The 13,800-nt window shown below is 30.5% G+C and overlaps 1 protein-coding gene across 3 annotated transcripts in view; it reads right to left on the bottom strand.

Moving 5' to 3' along the window:
- Positions 1-13,800, bottom strand: part of LOC117237064 — a 32,371-nt gene that overhangs the window by 6,229 nt on the left and 12,342 nt on the right. The window contains exons 3-4 of one of the 3 annotated variants that reach the window (XM_033500675.1): positions 11,320-11,606; positions 546-908 (exon numbers count right to left, since the gene is read on the bottom strand). In XM_033500675.1, coding sequence (XP_033356566.1) covers positions 546-908; positions 11,320-11,606 — 650 coding nt within the window. Of the gene's footprint in view, positions 1-535; positions 909-11,319; positions 11,607-13,800 lie in introns of all 3 variants that reach the window. The other 2 variants (XM_033500677.1, XM_033500676.1) reach the window with 2 other exon arrangements.

Raw genomic sequence — 13,800 nt, 5'->3', positions numbered from 1 at the left:
TACTTTCTTAAGCAACATTTTACTTTCATCGTTATTCTCCAAATCGCGTTATACGGGGGCAGTAACAATGTTTTGATCACGTTCTACGGTAGCACCGTGTTACATGGGGTTCTACTGTATGTTCCATATCGTCTACCGCTATCATTCAACCAGACATTAACTTCCTTTCCGATCTCTTATTTAATCACCAAACAAACCATCTCATCTCATGTCTCGGCAAACAAAAGTAAACTTCACCAACGAGAGAATAAACATAGCACGCATTCCTGGTCGAAACCAATCGCAACTATTCACCGCAAGAATCTAGCAGGCATTCAGACCGCAAACACGTATTACGCCTGGAGCATCTTCGAGAACTCAAAGGGGAATCCGAAAAGCGAGGCGAGAGAGAAGCTGACTTGCTTTATCCTGCTGACACAGAAACACCTGCACCTCGAGCTCGTGCATCTCCGAAATGTAGGCACGGAGATCGCCCGGAGCTCGGAGTTTCTCTCGACGCTTGTCGTCTGAACTTTCTAGCTCGCGTGTCACTGACCTATCCCTACCTCCAGTTCGCCGGAGGTCGAGCCGTAGTAGCCAAGTACGAAGGGTCGTGGGAGAGGATCCGGCCTCACCTGGATCATCGGATGCATCGGTAGCATCGGCTGCACCACGTAAATCGGCTGACTTTTCGGCACGTGGTTCTGAGCGGTGACCCACTGATGAACCATGTTACGGGTCTTCAGTCGACCATCGTTTGTTACTTCGTCGACGTTGCTCGCTCGAAGACATCCGCAGAGCTTCGGGGTCAAGGTCAGACAGCTGTAGCCCGAAACCAACAGTTCGGCTACGCTGGTCACTAGCAAACCGATGCTTGCCAATAGACCGGCCCAGCTATTCTCCACATCGGCTGCTTCACTGTTTTCATCCTGTAAAAAGACGATAGTTATTTGTATTCTTTTTATCCTTTTCTTTTACTATCTTAGCTGTGCGATTCGATTCTATCGTGTTAACTCTTCCTGGTACGCTATGGTACAATTGACGGGCTATCTGAGAAAAGTGAGCCACAGTTTCTTCTGGATATGAGTTTAAGCATTAATTTATTTCGATAAGCTGTGTTAATTACAAAAGAAAGAGGAGGAATTAATTTTTTTTTCAAATTAAACCTAGACAACATAAGAAACTAATTAGTAACACTAGATAGTATAACAAGAAATTAGTTGTTGCATTGAATATTGTGTGCTCACATCTATTTTAAATCATACATTACTCAGTTTGTTGAATATTGAGGTTGGTTTAGTTTTGCTCGCAACGTCTCCTATATAGATATCGATTGCATTTTTTTTGGTCAAATAACTGAATTCTCATGAAATTATTATTCGTTTTGTAAACATAAAAGAAACAAAACGTTTTAAGATTCATTATAATTTGTTGAAAATGACAACGTGGGTTCGTGCTCGCCATCCATATGCAGATGCGTTAGTTATAAGAAATAGTAACTAGAAGATAGTCCTAGTTACAATCGATAGATTTAATCTATCGGCTTAAGATGCCTTTTTGGTTTTATCCCTAGTTCTTGTAAGCGGTTCTCAGAACGGTGTGATAGATTTATCCATTCAATATAATAATAACTATTGTGATCCTACCTCTGAGTATAGAAATAACAACATAATTGTTAATTTATCACTCTGTCTTATGAGTTCCTCTTCCAGGTAGATTTTTTTACTGTTTTCAAGTGCTTTTTTCGCTATTATGTTTATTATTAAGTATATCGACTTTTCTTATTAAAATGTAACATTTTAGCTACAGTGTTTCTCAACGGAAAACTTGGTCACTTATTCGTTCTTTCTCTGAGCGCTTTCAACGATACATCAATTTTTATAAATAACAAAAGATGTAAATTTTGTTAGCTTTAGCCTATTACATGTAAACTGTGTAAAATTCTCAGAAGAATTAGAAAGATGATGTTAGTGTTAGAGAACAAAGATATATCACAATTATTTTTAAATAGATTGAAGAAGGAGAAAAAGAAGATTCACTGGACAACAAAAATTATAATAACATGCTAGAAGTATATTATAAATGATGGTCTTTGCAATTTGTAATGGTATATGGTACTTTTATTTTATTAATGATTGATGTTACTTTAATTACAAGGTCATTAGCGATAATTACATTTGATTATTTACATGAAACTGGATTATTAATTGCCTTAGACTTTCTATAAATTTTTGCATTTTATCAGCTTTTTTCGACTTTAAATATGCTAATCATCTTCAACAAGGAATTTTATTATATATTTATTGTAAAATATATATTTAAGATTTATAGATATATAATTTTTATTATCACTAGAATATAGAATATAGAATAATTTATTGTAATAATTAATATGCAATAATTTTCATTACATTGTATAATAAAATTATATATTTATTACTCAATATGTGTACGTCTATTATATATTTTTCAACAAATAAATAATAAATAGTTTTAGTACATATATGTAATTTAACTAATGTATTAGTATCTAAAAACACGTAGAAATGTCTATCTTGAAACTTTTGACACTCGATATTCAGCTGAGCTATTAGTTTCTTCTCCTATTGTTCCCGCAACCTCGTTGCATTGAATGTCACACAAAAATATGATGTAACTTAATGTATTAACTTGAATATTGTTATATCGTAATATAAACAGTAAGTTTCAATTTTTGTCGTCTGATAAAAGTGTAAGGTTTAGTTGATTTTTAAAAATCTTTTGGTAAAAAAAAAAAGGTGGGTCATAAAGTTTGATATCCCGATGAAAGACAAATTAGGTATAAAGACGTATGAAATATTCGGAATAATTAACGAGGTAGTTACTGTAGAAGAATGGTAAGCTGGTACTTCTTCGACTGAAAAGTAAAGATAAATATACAGGTACAGGGTACCTACTTCGGAAGACTTTCTCTTGTCAAGCGGTTGAACGAAACTATAGCAATTTATATTCGTCAAAGTCTATTTACTTTGACCCAACAACGTTACATTTGAGACTAGTTTAACGTTAACAACAACAAATTAATTAAACACAAAAAATACGATACGTATAAATAATATCCCTTTCTGCATCTTCGAGATACTTTACAATTTGTAAGAATATTTGACAAATCTTTTTGCGATATTATACAAATAACATGGAATTCGATTATTGGATATTAAATTTACTTAAATTTATTACTATAGATTCTCCAAAATTTCTCCTTGGTCACTCAAACATGTTTCGATAAATTCCGATCTCGAAACTTATTCTAAATCGAATACAAATGCTGAGTCATTCAAGGCATTAACCCTTGCCAAATAAATATTCAGAACCCATACAAGTATATTGATGGCTCGGTTTCTAAAACAGGATCGGAATGTGCTATCGTCTATGGAGATGACATATTTAAAATTTATATTACCTAACCACATTAGCATCAAATCAGCAGAATTAATAGCAATTCAACTTCTTATAATTGGCCAAGAAAAAACTACAGTATTCTCACCGATAACAGGGATGCTATCACATTTATCAAGTATAGAGATCTGACGACGTCGTACTTGATATATTGGAAACAAATCACTTTGTAATTAATGAAGGTGAAACAGTTATTTTTGCGTAGATGAATATTCCTCCATTACACGTTGGCATCCGTTGCAATGAATTGGCGGACAAGATAGCAAAGCACGTGCCTACCTTGTCTTTAACAAAAACATTTGAAAAATCTCCAATTCAACTGGAACTATTTAATCTGAATCATCAAATGAATGAAATAGACAGACTCTGCAGCCTCGTATGCAGTCGAAATCAACGAAGAATTTTTTAACAAGAACCTAGTTATCAGGAAGCTCGATCAAGTTGTATTAAACAGACTTAGAATTGGTCAGACTAAACTTGTACATGCATGTCTAATCTCAAAATCTAATTCGTCAAAACCTAACACTAACCAATCTACGATATTTGTAATTGCCAAATTACCAACAAACACATGTTCTATAAATTGTCTTAAATACAATTACTCTCGTAACAAATACCAGATCAAAGGAGCTTTAGGTGGAAATCTCTATGGTAAAACTCAAATTTCAAGCGTCTTCTCCTTCCTGAAAGGCATGCCATTATTTAGCGATGTTTAACTATAATATCCTAATAATAATAAATTCCTTTCTGCTAATATCGTCGTCGCTAATAACCAGGTGGTGGAGTTGATGCGATGTTAAAATGTCTAAACTAAAGAAAGTTTTCTATTTATTTTATTATTCTTTTTAGAATTTTTGTTTACATTATTATTTTTAGAATCAACGATTCACTATTCAAAGAATTTTTTAAATTTAAGACAATGTGGATCTTCGAGTATTTTCTATTCCCAAAAGTGTTTATTTTATAAAAGAGTTAAAATATGTTTGTACTATCTTCTTATTTAATATTTACGCTTTAAATAACATTTATTAGTTTTACTGAAAATTCATATTAGTACTGTTATACTAGTATTAGTATGTTAAATACATACCCAACAAACATATACAAATTTATATGTAAGCTACAACATTTTTAACATTATTTTACAAAATTATCATCACGAAACTCTTATCGTTTAATATTAATATCGTTCTTTTATTAGCATATTTCGATCATTTCACTAGAAAGGATAAGTGCATTTATCTTTCAAATTACCATTTCTAAAATCAACACAAACTTTCTTAACTTTCTTAACATAACATACTTTCGATCCACGATTAATTCTGTAATTCACCTTTTCACCTTTCGATGTACACATTTGAATAGATTCGAATTACGAAGATTTATAAATCTTTTAATCCATTGTTACTTTTGTAATCTTGCTTTCGTGAAAAATTTCCTAGATTCAAATCCTCTTATAAGGATTTACGCATCCTTAAGACGGTGTACTTCGAATTCATCATTATTTCCAGTGCTGTTTAAACTCAAGTTAAATCCAAAGATTTATAAATCCTTCGATCGATCATTACTTTTGCAACCCTTTCTTTTCTATAAAAGTTTCTCAGACTCAAGTTATGGTAAAAGAATTTATGAATCTTTGAGATTGTACATCTTCGACGCATCATTAATTCTGTAATCCACTCTTTCGCGAAACTTGTTTAGATTCCTATTACATTATAAGAATTTATGAATTCTTAAAATAGTACATCTTTGATCTCTACGAATACACACATACATATCATTAAAGTTTAACTTTTTACGAACAAATTTTTACAATAGAAATGTTTACTTTTCTACTGAGCTCCACAAATAATAAGTGACATTTATAGAAGAGTAGTAATCGAATAGGGCAATAATTGCTGATATGTATAAATTAACAAATTTAGTAACAGTGGTCGTTTTCGAAATATTAAATTCAAGGTATAAATGTCGAGCAGGAGAATAATATAAAACTATATAGTTCATATAAAACATGAAAAGATTCCCTAATTTTTTTCTTAAGAAATATTTTAGTAAGAAACAGTTGACGAAGGGAATAACTTGACAGATTCAAAGATATAAATCTTTCAAAAATAGATGACAAAAATTTGGCAGTAATTTGTGAGGAACGAGTAATATTAGTACATTTATCGGATTAACTTAATGAATATTAGTCCACATAAAATAATATTATTAATATTTTTTAACTATCCAAGAAGCCAAGACGCACATTTAATTCCAAAATAAAATGAAAGCATAATTTTCATGTAGAATTGCTTGACAGTGTATTTTTAAATTACTCTTCCATAAATGATAGATAATGTGGATTATCGTGGTTTTCATCTCAGGCCTTCATATATCTTTTCAGCCAATTTAATTCCAGGAATTTCCTCGATATTTTTCTCATTACCATTTCTTTCCATCGTTCAACCTTCTAAAAATAAACAATTCTTTCTCACAATAAAATATCACGCTTTTTGCCTGTAGTTTTCACATATAAACTGCATCAAATTCTTGAAAGAAACAGGAAAAGATATACCGATATGCACATTGGAAAATACGAAACTATTTAAAATACGAAACTTTCACGAAGCTTCTTTAGATTCCTATTACACTATAACGATTTGTTAATCTTTGAAACAGTACAGTTCTGATCCATCGATTGCCTCGCGCAATCCTTTAAAATCCAGGTTGCTGCATCTCGAAAAATGTATTTCGCAATAGATCATTGACCGGAAGAGGCGCGTTCCATCGGGTCTAGAGGCGAAGCAATTTTGTGAAATTTCACGATGGCGTGTGCCCTGACCGCGTTTTAGCCTTGGCATTGGAAACTTTCTCCGGCGATCAAACGGTTCCAACGGTTTCAAGCCCTGTTCTGGTTGGTTTGCGACGCCGAAACTCGTCGACCCGACCGATGAATGAGAAAACGATCGGACACGAATTTCGGCCACCGACGTTGGTTACTAATTAGTATACGAATCGATCAACGATTGTCATTGCACTACAAGCTTAAGTATTAAATATAATATAACGTTTGCTATGTTAGTCCCTTTCTGTTTTCACTTTAAGAATTTTTCTATACCATCGATCAACAATTTTTGAGTACAGCTCTGAAGTGACATTTCTTCAGATCCATTTTTCTGGAATTATGCTTTATCTATAATTATCTATACATTGTACAAAGATACTTTAGTGTTGTGATCGATAGATAACTTATCTTGTGAGATAAGTCTTTGAAATTTTATAAATAACAAAGTAACGAAGAAATGATGAAAATGAGAAAGTAATATGGCCATACACGACTTGTATGAATTCCACGTTTCAACATTTTTAAAGGGCAAAATTAATCATTCCAATTAATTGCGTAAGTTATGTTATATTAATTTTATCGTGTTATATAATATATTAATTACGAGGTGCCTATAATATTATTATTTAGGGGGTCGAATTATGACTACGAAACTGTTAATAATTATGATTTTTCTGATTAGAAGTAATGAAATTTTAAATAATGAAAATTATGTTTTCACGTATACACGTTTTACAGTTACGTGTTACGTACGCGTAAAACTGTTACTACATTCATATTCATAAAATTGAGTATCATAAAGCAGAATTTACGGATGTAACATGCACATGAAGATATGTCTCCTTTATTAAAACGAAACGAAGCGTAAAATAAGAAAGTCCACATCTCATTTTCATTCATAATGTTATGCATCTCCGAGACGCAGAATTCATAGTTTACACGGTTCGTATTTCAATACGAAGTATATAAAATTACATAGCCGCAAAATTAATTTACTTATTAAACAACGTAATCATCTAAAAGTTCTATTTTATTTTCTATTTTACTAGAAACGAAAGAATATCTTATTAAAAATAAAACGTTTTAAAAAATTTTATAGAAAATGAACGGGGTACAAGATATGGATACGTGTTTTGTTCATTTAATGAAATTTTTATAATTTCCACATCTTTAGGCCTTCAAAATCCATCAAAAAATGAAATTCTTTATATCTCTATGGTACCTTTAAAAAATTCCTAGTAAGTTTCTTTAAATAGCGACAAAGTAAACTATTAAACTATAGACGATACTGACGGTAAGCTTTAAATGAGAAAAGTATCGTTTTAAGATCGTCAAAATCGATTTTTTTCGCGACTCTTCGTAGAACGAGGCATCGCGTGCCTTAAAAGTAGATCTTCGTATCTTTTTGATGTCGGTTTGTACAATATAACGTTTTCTGGCTTTTCTATTTTCCTGTGAGACAGATTTACAATTAATTTAATCAATCATTAATCTTTATTTTCTTATGTTAGGTTACCAGAGTTATCAGAGTTGGGTATTATTTGAATAAAATATTAAAAAGATGATTAGTTAAATATTAATTTATCTTTGATTTATTCCATTAGATCTTTGGTCATTCTTTCATTTGCTTTTTGAAGTTATTTTGTAATGATGCGTTAGTTTATTTGTACAATTATTTCGTTATTTGATTATTAAACGAAATGCATTTTTTGTTTTATTTTTTATCTGAAAATAATTTCTCATACGATTTTCGATACTATTATACAGGAGTTTCTACACAGTCTTTTGAATTGAAATGAACAAAACACATATCCATATCTTGTACCCCTTCATTTTCTATAAAATTTTTTAAAACGTTTTATTTTTAATAAGATATTCTTTGATTTCCAATAAAATAGAAAATAAAATACAACTTTCAGATGATTACGTTGTTTAATAAATGGTGCTGCGTTTTAAAATGAGTTGGTTCTATTATTTATAACTAAAAAATATCCAGAATATAGTGTGTAAAATTTCATATTGTATTATTTGAAAGATAAATGAATCAAGATAAAATATATTATACTTCAAAATGATTTTATTCAATTTCCACATAAAACAAAGTTATTTCTACTAAATAATTTCTTATAATAATACAAAAATCATAAATTATATAAAAAAATATATAAAATAACAAATTAGATGACTGAAATAACTCATTATTTGAAATTGTTATTCTCTATTTTTATTCTAAATAAAATTTGTCCAAATCTGATACAGACATTATACTATATTGCTATAATAAACTTTATCAACTTATATGTAACTTATACAACCATGTATCTCATATACAGTACCGTTCATAATTATTTCAAACAATACTTTATTTTATACCACATTTTATACTTTCCTTCATTTCTATAGTAAAAGCTAAGTAAAGATTCCTTGCAATTGCTAACATATACTATGAATGTTATTTTAACGTAGAAATTGTATGGGTCTTAAATTCATATCGAAATTCATATTCGAATATCAATCAGAAAAGGTGTCTACAGCTCTATAATTTATGTAATTTCAAGTTACATAGTTGGATTATTGTACATATAAAATTTATTAAGTAAGAGAAAGTTAATAAAATTCAGTATAAGATTCAGTGTATGAAAATCATAGGAGAAAACATGATAAGTACATGTTTGTCGACTGTTTTTAATTTGGATTTCATATTAAAACTAAAGGGAAATGTTTTAAAATAATACAGCTAAACGTGCGACGAATCTGTTATACAGATTCAAAGATATAATTGATGAGAGTTTTTTAGAAGCTAAAGATACAATTATTAAGGTATTTGTAATTTAAATATGATGAGCAATATTTTTTAAAATCATAAAAAGGGTAGAGAAATGGATGTACTTTTAAAATTAAGTAAAACAACAATCTTGGCAACGTGAGATCAATTGACAACGTATTGAGCTCTACAACTTTAGAACTGCCTGTACCAAATGGAAAATGTGACTTACCGTATTTTTTTTTTCTATATTCTTCACATAAAATTCGCATATTTTAAAAACGGATTCTACCAAATTTCATAATACAGTTCTACTTTGCTGCAAGAAAAAAAGAATAAATTTTTATCTCCTTTGTAAATATAACAAGAACAAAGTTCTTTAAGAGCCGTTATAATTATCAATTGAAACATAGCTGATATTACAGACTAGAACCAAAACTCAATTCACCATTTCGTTTTACTGATCCTTTTGCCAGCAGGTTCTTAAAAAATGTCCATCAACTATCCAGGTCGTTCTAATATAATAATTACGACTGGTAGTATACTTCAATAGAAAATAGAAGAAAAGAAAGTATAAAGTAAGATGATGTATCGTATGTTAACCTTTACACAGGCTTCTCTATCGACGTGAGAAATTTTTATCGATCCTTACGAAACCTGCTTCTCGTTCATAGAGCAGTATTCAACGACATCACGGTAATAATTTGCTGATGAAGTCACCGTTAACTTCTTAGTAGCTTCGCGCAATAGGCACGCGCCAACAGAATCTCCCTCGGGCATTGAATTATGCTTATCGCTTCGCTAATGATTAATCGTAATTGATACCTTCGCGTTATAATATATATCTACGGTAATTGCTAATGCAACTGGCGGAGTTGAAATGTTATCACTGAAGATGCGATATGTTACATGAAAGATGGTCGCGTGTAAACCAGTGAAATGGGAACATAATTATCCATTTCCGCTTACTTATTAGCTTGAAAAATTCCAATTTCTTGGCGCAATAAGGTGGAAATTACTAACATGTACTGTTAATCACCAATTTGATAAGCTGTGCTAATTTACGACTAAGAAGAATTTATTAATTAGATAATGTTTTACCTATTTGTAAATGTATGTAATGTAAGCATTACATTAGTATAGGTACTTGAAAATGTACACAGGATTATAAAAGTATCTGATCACTTGTAGATACCTTTCATGAAAAGATGTACATGGTATGTGTGTTATAGGAAACATTTTGAAAATTTGTTAATACTGTTATGAGACTGGACTCTCGTGGTCGTGTTGGTATAGTTTGCAAGAGATCTGGAAATATATACAGAGTCCAGCTCTGTATACTAATACGAATAATATACATATACGAGCGAATACAAAACAATTTTTAAGATTCGAGTTTCTCGAAAACTGAGCCTTGGATGAAAAAATTTTATTCTACATTTTCTTTTAACTTTTGCATAAAACCGGACTCTGCATAGAGATTGCGAGTAATATAATACAAATATACATGTTCTATAACGAATCGGAATCATCTCCACGAATAGAGATGTGATGTCAATTAATTTTTTAATATTAACGATATTTTTTTAAAGTATGTATATATTATGTTTGAAATAAGCCCAAATTATTATAGTATAAATAAAGTAGGAACTGACTGAAAGAGATGGAATAAAATACTGTTTTGTAAGAACCAGAATTTATAGCTCGATAAAATTCTTCTGCTGGAGACAATAATAGCTTATTATTAGTAAGTAATAAATAATAATACATTTTCGATAACAATTTTAGGTAATTTTTTAATATTCGTAATACTTAAAAAAAACATTTAATTCATGTAATAAAGCATCGAATACTTTATCTAAGGTGAAGCTATTTTGATAGACAAAATTTTAGTTTAATGAAAAAGCATTTTAAATATACACAACTTTTATCTGGATGAAATTTAATTTTGCATTGTCCTGGCAATAATGTGAGATTTGGCTTAAATGATATATATTCAATGAATGTTATCTTATAATTCAAATCATAATACAAAATATTATTATAATTATATCATCTATAGTTCAGCACAATTGTTGAAAGTTTTCAATAAAAATATGTATGTCCTCTCCAACATTTATTCGATAATTACTTCAATACTTATTTACTATATAAATAATTTCATGGATTATTAAATAATTAAGAATTTAACTGAAGGAAAAGAGAACAAAAGTAAGGTAGAAAAATACTAATTAACAATAATACGGTAATGTTGAGCAGAGAAAAAGAAATAGGAAAGGAGGGTACCGGTGAAAGTACAGACAATACGTACCGGAACAGTGAGCAAGGTCACTTCCGGTGTCCTCTGTGAGTCTCTGACGATAGCAGTCAAGGCCGTAATTGCAGCCATATTCGAAAGGGCAAGGGCAACGAGGCTCGCTGCAAGGTGAGCCGTGGAAAAGCTGGAATTTGTCTTGCTCGACGATGTTGCAAGCGTCGCGACAACACCCAACGCTCCTGCGACAAGGGCACCCACACCTGCCCACAATCCTGCACCGGAACCGCCCAACGCAGCGCCATGGACCAGCACCAGGATACCGAATACTACGAGGACTACACCTGAGAAACATTAAAGTCGATTTATATTATAATGTGTTTTACGATGATAACAATTAAGTTTTAATATACAAATATTATAATATATAAGTATAATATACAAATGTAAATCATATACAGGGTTATACAGGGTGGTTGGTAAATGATGGTACAAGCAGAAAGGGGGGATTCTACGCGAAAGAAGAAGATATAGAATAAACTTTTTTTTTTTAATTTTTCCATTGAGACAACGATCTACAGTGAGATCCGTTATAACGAGACGTGATAAAGAGCACGCGTACCGAGCGAAAATTCAAAGTCGATTTTCTCGAAAACAAAGCCTTAAACGAAAAATTTGTATTTTATATTTTCGACTTCTTTTTTCGCGTAGAATCACCTCCTTTCCGCTTGTACCACCAGTTACCAACCACCCTGTATAAATGTAAATCATATACAAGGTTATATAAGTATAAGATTACAATTACATAAGTTTAAGGCACCAATTAAAAAACACGTACAAGTATATGAGATACCCTGATTTTAAAGGTAAATTAAAGAAAAAGATTTTTCTTTAATTTTTTAAATGTGTAAAATTTTAAACATAATCTTCAAAATTAGAAAGCAATCTATATTATTACGATATTTGAAAAGTTTAGGAAACCTTTGATTGCAAAGAATTATACATATAAATGGTTCTGTTCGTTTATTTTCATTTTAGAACTTGATCCTTCTAAAACATAGTAATCAGCTTTTTGAAACATTCTTAAAACAATTATGATTCACAATGTGAAAGATAAAATGAGTGTCTTCTTAAAATATATGAAATTGGTTTAAGGACTCTCTTTTTCTACAACGAAATTCACTTTTGTCCTCTATACAAATAACAGAGTACACATGAACATTGAAATAATTGTATTCATTAGAGTGTCGCCAGAGAACATCGAATAACAATGAATTGCAGCGCTGCAATTCTCTACGGTTTGCAAACCCGCGGAAAGAGTTACACAAGTATGACTTTCTAAGTGAAATGTTTTCACTTTTACGCCGATTTCTATGCAGTTTGGAGAAATGTATGCTCGGCCGGTCAATGGAAATTCGTGTATTTTTCATGTATAGAAATCCAAACCAATCAAGATACTACGCGAAAGTGGAAACCGCATCATAACATGTTCGACTTGCTTGTTTATGTACTATATGATAATTTCAAAAAGTAAATGTTTTCTAATGCTATTGCGGACTCAATGATCAGAACATCAAGGATTCAAAAATTTAAAGATGGGCTTTTGCAAGAAAAATTGAAAAACAAGAACAGAATGTTAAAGAAATGATTACATTCGTATTCAAAAGCTTTGGTGCTCTTTAATACTAATATTTATAAAATAGTTCAAACTAAATGACCTTCTGCCTCTTATTTAAAATAAGAAAAAATGATGAAATATATGGGATAAATTGGGATATATTTCTGAAATATTCGATTCGACAGCATACCGTGATCAATTCGGATAAACAAAGTCCTAGACTTGATAAAAATATGAATCATTTGCGATTGTATGTAATAAATTGTTCATATTTAAATAAACTACAGGTCACATTGTTATTATCTTCTTTATTACATTATTATATAAATAAGTACAGAATTACATAAGGAAGAAATAAATATTGTAATATCTGTTTGTAACAATAATTATTAAGAGAATAAATGCTGCTGACGAATAAAAATTAATGCAAAAATTGCTTGTTAAAAATTATCCACACGTATGAAGATTACTTCGTTCTTTTTATAAATTATTTATTCATTTTTCCCACAGGCTGATTGTATTAACATTTGAAACTTCAAAAATTAATTAATCTGATTAAAAGACATTTTGAAATATTCCTCCTAATAAAGAAAAACTACTTAAAATAATTACCGTGTTTGATATTTGCAAAATAAAGTATTAATTGTAAAAAAATAGCATATTTAGTACGTTTCAGCATTTCTGGTGTAATTTCTGTGATACGAACGATTTTGAGAACTAGATTTTCCAGCAAATAATTCCCTAATTGAGTGATATAAATATGTATCATTAAACTAAAAATTAAGTAGAGTACGTGTTAAACTAATTTTATAACTGTATTTTGTACTGTATTTCTATAATTTTGTTTTTGATTCTCTTTCTCTCTTCCCTTCCCTCTCTCTTTCTCTATTTGCATTTCAGTCATTAAAATATCCCGACTT

This window comes from Bombus vosnesenskii, unplaced genomic scaffold (genome assembly GCF_011952255.1).
Source record: "Bombus vosnesenskii isolate JDL3184/JDL3185 unplaced genomic scaffold, Bvos_JDL3184-5_v1.1 scf7180000013355, whole genome shotgun sequence".
NCBI lineage: Eukaryota > Metazoa > Arthropoda > Insecta > Hymenoptera > Apidae > Bombus > Bombus vosnesenskii.
This window is presented reverse-complemented; position numbering and strand designations above follow the sequence as displayed.